Here is a 9530-nt window from a genome sequence, read left to right as displayed (position 1 = left end):
GCAGAGACCCAGAGCTACCAGGAAACCCAGGCAGAACCAGGCTGCTGCCGGATTGCCCACAGCCCTGCACCCCTGCACTCACCTTCCCGGCCCCATGCAGGACGAGGCCACACCACATCTCCCAGCCTATGCCAGGATGTCCCTCGCCTGGGCCTGGTTCTATCACACGCAGCCCAACGCAGGGATGAACGGGGCTGTGGGTCACCATGACCCCATGCTCTCTGGGGACCATGGAGCAGTGCAGAGGTGGCCCCCACGCTTGGGGTCGGTGTTCTGTGCTGTGCATCAGCCCCACAGAGCTTCATCTGAAACAGGAGATGGGGATCCTGACCCGGTCTGAGCATCTTCCAGCACAGTGGGACAGGCTGAGCGCTGCGGCACCGGGGGGGTGAGGGGAAAAGGGAGGAATGGCCGACAGAAAATGTAAAGCAAAAACATTCCTTTTGTCTGCAGAAAGCACTCTGGGGCTTTTCCTGCCACCCAAAAGGGAGATGGAATATTTTGTAGGGTGTTATGTTAAAAAACAACCCAAATTCTTTATTACCTTCATCACGTGACAAAGCTTAAAATGCTCGTGGATGGCCTGCTATGTCAGGAAATAAATATGCAGATACTGCCCCCAGGCTTGCCAGCAGGATTCCCTGTGCTGTGCTCCAAGCACGTGATTCAGCCTGTCCTCACCACAGGCTCCAGTCCCTCATGCAGGATTGCATGAAATGCAATGTGGAAAAGTGCCAGGTCTTCTGCAAGCTGAAAAGACCAACGTGAAAGAGGGGAGGTGGAGATGGGATGTAAGGGAGGTTTCACAGTGAGGACAGTGGCACAGAGATGAGGTGGGTGCCTGTATGGTAACTGTTGAGTCGAGGCCTGGAGCACTGATGGAGCACCTGGGGAAAGGCCCCTGTCAGCCCTGGAGCACAGGTGAAGGCGATTCAGCAGTGAGACAGGAAGGGGTGGAACTGGCTGCACCTCTTGGACCTCATTTAAGGGCTGACTGCCCCTAGGAAGGATCTCTGGTTGGAGATTCCTCCCTTGTTAACCTGAAATCTCCTGATCCAGGTAAGCAATCTTTTCCCTTTCCTTACAGCACCTTTTCTATTGAGCTGATCCTGCCATTGTACTCAGGTCAGGCTGGGGGGCTCTGAGCACTGGTGGAGCTGTGGGTGCCCCTGCTCACTGCAGGGCCAGATGGCCTTTAAGGCTCCCTTCCAACTCAAACCTTTCTATGGTGATTCAGTGCTATTTTGCACAAGATGTGACTGGGAAGGATGCAATCATTCCATTCCTTGATACAAGGAGAGGCTCAAAGTGGGTGTGAAGTGGTTCAGCAGGCTGGATGCTCTCCTTGCACCCCATCCATTTCTGCTCCATTCTTCCTAGCATAGAAGCGATTCTTTGCTCTGTTTCTGTCTCAAGAGATCAAATTCTGATACAAACAGAAGGATGGGGATGGGTTTATTTCTTTGCCATTTTAGTACAGGTATCCACGTCAGACAATTTCTCATGATAGTATTAAAAAAGGGCCAGGTGGACTCGTAATGCCTTCAAAGCATTTGCCCAAGTTTTGGCTTCTGAAGGACTTCTGGCACAGCTGTTGGTTGCACAGCCTCATCTTCTCTTACCAGCTGGAACAGAGCAGATCTGCAGGTCCACAAGGAGAAATTAAACACCCTGCACAGATGACAGGTCAGGTCCTTGTAGCTTCAGCCAAAGCTTTCCAGTGTGGTTTTGGCTCTTTCCATTTCATGCAGGAAACTGTAGAACTGGGGCAATGTTAACTCTGTAGGCAAAAAAGAAATAATAATAGAGGTATAAAACCTTAGATGTCAGGTTGCAATGAAGGCTGGAGAAGCCACTCTGGTGCTATCACAGAGCAGCTCACGTTCACCTAAGCTAGGTTCACTTCCTTCCTTTGCCATGCTGCTGTTTCCCAGTGCTCCATGGCACACCTGCATCTGCTTTGTCAAAGACATGAGGGCTGCCCAGCAGTCGGTGCTCCCAAATGCTTCCCTGATTGCATCAAGGAGAGGCCGGAGGAGCAGCATCTCCCAGCAATGCTCTCACAGTGACCCCTGCTGGGTCTGCCCCCAAAGCTCCCCCACCTCCCCAAACACACAAAAGCTCTGAGCTACAGCTCGGATTTCAAGCTCTCTGCTGCTTTTCCAGAATGCTTAACTCACCTACATAGACATTTTCCATTTGGCTCCCTTTTTTAATCACCAGCTTCAGCTAGGGGAGAAAAAAAAGCAGAGATGTATCAATGCAGAAGCCTGTATTTCAAGCACCATGAATAGACAGGAATCTGCTCTGAGTTCTAGTGCAAACTGCTGCACAGAACACACATCTGTCGGGCTTTTCAAGAAGTGTCACTGCAGGAACAGATAAGGGAGGATCTCTGGGAAGCCCTTAGAAACCACGGCCTTCCCCCTCCCTCCCTGAGACAGCACAACCTGTGCTAAGATGAAGCTTTTCAGAGTGGGCTGCACTTTTGTGATGCAGCTCTTCTGAGAAGTAACAAACAGCAGCACGCCTGCTATCTGCTGGCAGCTCGCTCAGAGCACTGAAGATGTGCCACTGCAAAGCTCCTACGAGATCCAGCTTTCCTCTGCTTCCTCTGGCAGCCAGTTCCCCCCACAGCCCTGGCCACGGCTCGTTCCCTGACCATGCTGTGATTTCCCCCATGCAGGGCATTTACCTGTAAGAAGATACTTCCTACTTTTTCAAGTTCGCTGCTCCCGGCTGTAACTGTGATTCAGAGAGAGCAGAAGGGAGAGAAAGTTAGTTAAGCTGTGAAACAAAACCTCCTACAGCCCAAAGGTGCTGTTGGGTTTCCCAACCCGGTCAGTTTAAGTCTTAGCTCCGTTACCACCAAACTTCCACTCCATGTCTATCAGCTGGTTAATCATCAGTGTCTGACCAACAGCCAGGCGTGTCAGGGTGGGGGCATTCAGCTTCCACTGCAAGAGCAGAACACACCATCAGTTCAGAGGGGCTCCACGTGTGGTGCCTGTAATTTCAACACAAATCACAAAACAGCTGCCCAAGTGTGTGTGTGTGTGATGGGCCAAGCTAATGCAGCCAGGAGGGCTCCCAAGGATGAGGCCTGCAAGGATTTCCATCTGCCCCGTCACTTCTGGCACTGGCTGGTTTTGTTTGAACATTGGTTCTGTGTAACAGTATCTGCACAAAAAGTCATGTGTTCGTGTAAGTGCGTGACCCCGGGGCTCCAGGCATGCAAAGCAGAAAAACAATCAGATGGAAGCCACACGGCTGCAGGAATCACTGAGCCCACAGGCTAGAGGCCACAGCAAAGCACAGCACCATTACACAAGTGTTTCTTATCACTGGGGATTTTCAGCTCAAAATTCAGAGCTGGATTGGAAGAAAGCAGCTGGTGCATCTGACTGAGTTTCTGTTGGTTAGAAACAAGCAAGGAGGTCTTCGTACCTGCTCTGCAAAATAACTGGCTTTCTCTTCGCTGAGGCCTGTGGGAGAAAGCACACGAGGTTACTAGAGATGATAAATGTTAATTAGCTTTTATTTAGCGAAGTCACGTGACCTACCTAGAGCAACAAAATCTGCTCTGACTTGTTCGGAAGACAGATTTCTCTTCAGGGCACCTGAATAAACAGTGCAAGGGGAAAAAAATCAGCTTCTACTGAGTGGAACCAGTCCTTACTGAGGCAAACAGATGCAGGGATGGAGACCTTGCCATAGAAAGGCTGTTCTTGGACTGTTTTGAAACAAACCCCAGCTTGCCAATAGGCAATACAGTTGTGTCTGCTGGTATCTTTGCAGATGCCCAGTGCTTTAAAAGTCAGTCCTGTGGAAGTGCCTGGGAGAGAGAGGGAGAGATTTCATTGCAGGTAACCATGGTAACGGCAGCAGCAGTTGTGTTTTGAAGTTGCTGCTTTCTCTCCTATAGAAGCTCTGCTTGTTAAGGGGGAACTGTTAAGGCTGGCAGGCTACTAATTTGACCTACCTGCTGTGTTTTGGATTATGGGTGTGAACGTGTGCATATAACACTTTCCCCTGCTGTGCCTGCCTCCTTTGTTCCGGAGCGCAGGCAGCACATGGAAGTTTACAAGGATTCTGTTCTCTGAAGCCAGGAGCAGGAATTGTGAACATTCAAAGAGACTGGCAGCCCCACGTGGCTCTGTGTAGCACAGAGGCAAAGTTATCTGCTGTGTTCTGCTCTGGTGCAGCCCGTGGCATCCCGGAGCTTCTGAGAAGGTGTAACAGGACTGGAACCAGCGCTCGCAAACAGGAACTGTGAGGCTGAGTGCAGCCAGTGCACAAACAGGAAGGGAGAAAATGCTGATTCTGCACTGAATCCCTCCAAGGCAGTTGTAGGGAAGGAAACTATTCAGTGCTTCTCTGGGACAGGAGAAATGGCTTGAAATAGTAGGATGGAAGTTTAACCCGAATGCAGGAAGCCGCTGTGCGCGGCCTCGCTGCTGTGACGAACTCTGTGGGAAATGGGGGACTGAAGGGTATTTCTAAGCAACCATTGATAACGAGGATCACCAAGGCATGAATGTGAGTGAGGGAGGATGTCTGATGCAGCGTTGCGTCCGACAGCAGCCAAAACATCAGAGCAATCTCATACGGCAGAGTCCGAACAGGGCATGCAAAGGGAATTCTCCCACCCCTCTCCTCCAGTGTTTGTGAATGAGAAGTCACTGGAGGCTTGTGTGTTTTTCTAAAACAAGACTACAAGGACAGACATCACGTGTGCAAGGAACTGTGCCTGCTGGATCCCAGTCTGCTCCAGGGGGGCGTGAATGCAGCCCTCAAATGGTGCTTTGTTCTCATAGGAGTCACAGCGCTGGGTTACTGGGATGGAAGTGCAAAGATGTGGTGCCAACATAAGGCTGTGCTGGTTTAGCACAAATGAATTACAGGTATGGGTTGAACCAAGCTCTGTTACCATCACAAAGTGTTGTGCCTGCACTTAATAAGCAGGGGAGTGAGTGTAGCCAGGCCTGCAAAACGTGTATGTGGGAATGGTGTAAAGAAGACAAAGCCTGAGTCATTCAGTAGGGATGCGGCAGCAGGGGAGCACTTTCTGAATTTTTGATTCTTAAATGCTAAGCTATTTATGAGTTACTGTTGGCATCATTGTGCAACACAGTTCTGGAGACATGGGGCCTTTAGCAGCATGCAGAATGGACGCAGCAGTTTGGCCTCAGGGCAGCATATGCATACGTACCACTTACCATTGGGTACCAGAAGAATACTTTTGACAATGTTTTTCAGGGGGCCCAAGCTGATTTTATTCATGGTTGCAAAGTCGGAGAGCTGAGTCAGAAACCTTTCTACCTGCTCAAGAGAAAGAGCAATGACACAATCTTATCTCTGCATGCTTCTCACCTGAGAGCTGCTTTTGTGCTCTGTGCAGCCTTACCTCCTTGGGTTCTGTCAGAAAGCCGAAGAGCACTTCGGTCAGTGCTGAGAATTGCTGTGAAGAAACAGGGTGGTGTCAGGAGTGAAGCATCAGCATGCTTTGTTCCTCAGCACCTCACTTCATTCTTCAGCACCTCGTTTCCCCTCTCACCATGCAGTTTGGGGCTGATGTCCTGCCCTGACACAGCTCTTCCTGTCTCCTTGTGCTGGTGCTGGAGTTTGAGCTCCCAATCATCAGCAAGACCATCCAGTCCAACCGTCCTCCCATCGCCACTGCTACCACAAGCACTAAACCAAATCTCCTAGCTCCTCATCCAGATGCCTCTTGAACACTGCAAGGGATGGTGACTCCACCACCTCCCTGCGCAGCCATTCCAGTGCCTGACCATTCTCTGAAAGAAAAAGTTCTTCCTTATGTCTAACCTAAACCTCTGGTACAACTTGTGGCCGTAAATGCTGAGGTGTTCCCCCAGCCCTTGCCATGACAAGATGCCTATGGGCAGCATTTGCACATGGGCTCTCTTCAAAGACAACCTGAGGGGTTCGTGCACCCAGCACCAGCAGGCCTTTTGTGGCCGTTCCATCCCATGCGATCCAAACAGCAACCAACGGGAGAGGATGCAAACATCCACTCCAATGCACCAAAAAACCCACGGGGTAACCAGAGCGACTCGGCAGACAGAAGCACGGCTTCAAGGCCTCGCCGTCACCCCCGGGCCCAGCTGCGGGCAGATCCCACCGCCTCCCAGCACCGCCGCCACCGGCGCGGCCCGCAGCCCAGCAGAGCCTTCACACCGCGGGCCGGGCTCGGGGCCCCGCGCCTCAGAGCCGCTTGTTCGCCCTCTCCGGGCACCGCCTGCCCCCTCCTCCCCCTCCCCCCGGCCCCGCACCTCGGCGCTCAGCTGGTTGAGGTGCTGCACGTCCCCGCTCCCCGCCTCGGGCCCCGCGTCGCGCCCGGCTCTCAGCAGCCCCATGGCGGCTCCGGCCCCGCCCGCCCCGCCGCACCGCCCGAGTCAGTCTGAGCATTGGCGCTCGCACTTTCCACGGAGGGCCGGGCAGGCCGCGAGGAAGGCGTTGCTTCTACGGGACTTAGGAAAAAAAAAAAATAATAATTAAAAATTAATCGTTAAAAAGCTGTCGTGGGGGGGTCGGATTTTATCTATCTATTTATTCATTTATTAGTACATCCCCCGGGGATTGCAGCCAGCAGCAGGCGAAGGATAAAATCACCCCTTGATTATTCTCCTCTGTTACGTTACCCAATTTCTAGGAGAAAATCCCCAAACTCGGTGTGTTCCCCCTGAGGACCCCCAGCCCTTTTTCTCTTTTTCTTTTTCTTTTTTTTTTTTTTTTTTTTTTTTTTTTTTTTTTTTCTCTCTGAGAGCAGGAGCTGCAGGAGCAGCGCTGTGTCCACATGTCTGTGCCTGAGCCCTTCTGTCCCAAAAGCTGTTCACCTGTAAGAAAGCCTTCATGAAAGGCAAAATCACGCAGTTCACAATCGTAAACGCCAGCGTGGGATATTTCCATGGGTTTGCAAGCAAGGAGTCAGGCAGCGAAACATCACAGATGATGAAGAGTTAAGAGAGATTCACTCCGTGTCTGGAAATCACAGCCCTGCGCCCATTCCTTCACCCTCCGCCTCCCAGCTCAGCCCAGAGATCCCCACTCCATGCCCAGCATGGCGGGATGCCGCTCTGACCTAACAGCACTGTGGGGGTGGGAAGTTACACGTGGGACCGAGTGGCTGCAGGATTTGACCCTGGGTGTTCAGCACAGCCCAAAGCAAGTATGGGTTTTTCACCTAGCTATTGCTACGATGTATCGGGTGAAGTGGTGGAGTGGCCACATTCATTCATGGTCAAAAAAAAAGAAAGAAAGAAAAAGTGGAAAGAGGCAATCCTCAGTTTGGATTGCAAGCCAGGATCAGCCGTGCTGCAGCAGACTGTGACTCATCCTTAATTCCCCGTGTCTTTCTAGGGTGATGCTTTAGGAACTAATTAACAATGGTCTCAGTACTGGTGTGTGCTTGTGTGAGCATGCACATGGTACGGCAGAAGGGAGAAACCCATGGAGGTAAAGAATTTCCCAGGCAACAAACCAAATTCTTGGGGAAAGTTGAGTGACGGGATCCACGAAGAGGAGTTTAAATGGAGAGATGTGCTCCTAACATCCTGTTTGAACGATCAGTGGGAAATGCATCCACCCTGCTGCATGGGACACGGCTTTATGGCAGCGTGTGCTGAGCACCACCAACCTTCTGTGCTGAGACCTGGCTGTGGGGTTGGGCAGTGATTGTTGGGAAAGGATTTGGGGTTCATCTATGAAGAGGAGGCTGCAGGCCATCAGCCCGGGGTGCTGCATTGGGGCATTCTCATGCAGAGTGTTGCTGATGGGCTCGGAGCTGCGGGTGGCATCTGGGCGCTGTGCACAAATGATGTTATCCACAGGCATTGCAGCAGGAGCAGCAGCAAAAAGCAATGGGAGGAGGAGAGGTGAGGAAGCAGGGTGTTCCAGTGGGGTGCTCCAAAATAGGAGGAACCATGTGCCCTTCTTCAGATACTTTTTCAGCTTCATTTCACCTGTCCACCCTGGGCTTCCTCCCTCCCCTTCCCCTTTGTATGGAAAGCATCACCTCAGGAAGGCTCCCTCCTGTCTATTCCTAAAAGATCAAATCCCAGCTGACACATCCAGCTCGGGGGGCCTCAGATCCTTCCATGCAATCCCCCATGACCAGACCTGGGGCACATTTCTGGGACAGGAAGGCCATCAGCTGCAGCTTCCGTGGGGAAGGCCCAGAATGGTAAGAAACTGCCAACGATCCCAGGAATCACCCCAGCACCTTTCACCCCTCCAGGATCAGCTCTGTTTGTTCTGCTGATGCACAACGTCCCTTCCAGCTGTGCGGATTTGGGAGAGCATCCCTCCAAGAGACTGAGGAATGCTGACATTCTCCTCTGCTCTTGTGATGGATATTGCCCAGCTGGAGGGGGAGCACTGTTCCTGCAGAGGCAAATGGCACCTTTGAGATCAGGATTTCAGTTTCTTCTTGCAGCTTCATGCCCTTTCCTTTCTCTCATTGCACTCTGTGCTGTTTGCTCCCAGGGAAGTGCTGCTGCAGGAGCCCATAATTGCAAAGGCAGCGGCGGTGTGGCAGCACGGGCTCTGGGTTCTGCTATGCTCTTGTTGCCTTGTGACCACAGGGAAAACATTTCCTCTGCAGGGCTCTGCCCGCTGCTGCCTGCATTCACAGCCTGACGTTTGGGGCCTCTGCTCTTCAGGTTCGACTGCAGCAAATGCATCCTGTTTTCTAGAAAAAAAAAAAAAAAAAGAGGATTTTGTGGCCAGAGAGGCACAGAAGATTTTTCTTTGTGTGCCTTCTTGTTTGAAGTTCACACGCTGGTTGTCAGTCTTTCGAGATGTTCTGGTTACATGAGTGCCAATTGGTTTTTAATTTATTTTTATTAGGGAGTTACGGCATGTGGTCCTGGCCAGCCCACAGGAAGGGCTCGAAACGCCGTGTAGGAGGGAGAACACTTCCTACCTCCATGTCAACAGCAGCTCCCCGCAGATGTGAGCAGGCAGCCCAGCTCTGCACAGGCTGCAGGCTCCTTCCCACATGTGGCAGCAGGCTGAGGCTTTCCGACAGCTGAGGCAGAGCCTCCAGCGAAGCCCAAACCCTGCAGAGATGGCACAGGGCTGTTTGAGGATGTGGGCATGAGGCACAGAGCCCCCCTGGGGGAGGAGGACAACACACCTCAGGAGATGCACTCCCTGGGGTCACTAGGAGGGTTTGTAATGGTTTGCAGTGTTTTAATGGTGCTGGTGCTTTGCTCTGCTCGATGAAGGCTGAACAAACACCTCACCTCCACCAGGGCCTGGGATCTGCAGCCACCAGAGATAACAAGGATGCACTGCTGAAGGCTGTAGGGAATAAATCACAGTTGCTCAATTGCTTTATTTGTCTGGGATGTCCAGGCAAGCTGTTTGCAAAGCGCAGAGCAGTTTCCAACCCAAACCCTTTGGTGCAAAGTAAGAGACAGCAGGTGCCCAGAGGAGACAGGGCAGAGCTTTAGGAGGAAGCAACATTGGTTTGCCTGGCCAGGACAGCAAAGGAGAAATTTAGG

General features: G+C 51.9%; 1 protein-coding gene across 1 annotated transcript; it reads right to left on the bottom strand.

Moving 5' to 3' along the window:
* Positions 1 to 1438: 1438 nt before the first annotated feature.
* COMMD7 (COMM domain containing 7) lies at positions 1439 to 6403 on the bottom strand. The gene is made up of 9 exons (XM_048963374.1): positions 6297 to 6403; positions 5408 to 5461; positions 5220 to 5322; positions 3564 to 3620; positions 3448 to 3485; positions 2867 to 2957; positions 2696 to 2745; positions 2181 to 2229; positions 1439 to 1780 (listed from the first exon to the last, which is right to left on the bottom strand). The coding sequence occupies exons 1-9, from the start codon at positions 6378 to 6380 to the stop codon at positions 1704 to 1706; spliced, it is 603 nt and encodes a 200-aa protein (XP_048819331.1). The 5' UTR covers positions 6381 to 6403; the 3' UTR covers positions 1439 to 1703.
* Positions 6404 to 9530: the final 3127 nt, after the last annotated feature.

This window comes from Lagopus muta, chromosome 16, assembly GCF_023343835.1.
Source record: "Lagopus muta isolate bLagMut1 chromosome 16, bLagMut1 primary, whole genome shotgun sequence".
Lineage (NCBI taxonomy): Eukaryota > Metazoa > Chordata > Aves > Galliformes > Phasianidae > Lagopus > Lagopus muta.
This window is presented reverse-complemented; position numbering and strand designations above follow the sequence as displayed.

Excerpts from the sequence above, each read along its gene's own strand:
- COMMD7 (XM_048963374.1), bottom strand. The coding sequence starts at position 6,380 with ATGGGGCTGCTGAGAGCCGGGCGCGACGCGGGGCCCGAGGCGGGGAGC. Across the intron at positions 5,323-5,407 it reads TTCTGACAGAACCCAAGGAG|GTAGAAAGGTTTCTGACTCA; the intron begins GTAAGGCTGCAC and ends TCTCTTGAGCAG. Across the intron at positions 3,486-3,563 it reads AGCAGATTTTGTTGCTCTAG|GCCTCAGCGAAGAGAAAGCC; the intron begins GTAGGTCACGTG and ends TTTCTCCCACAG.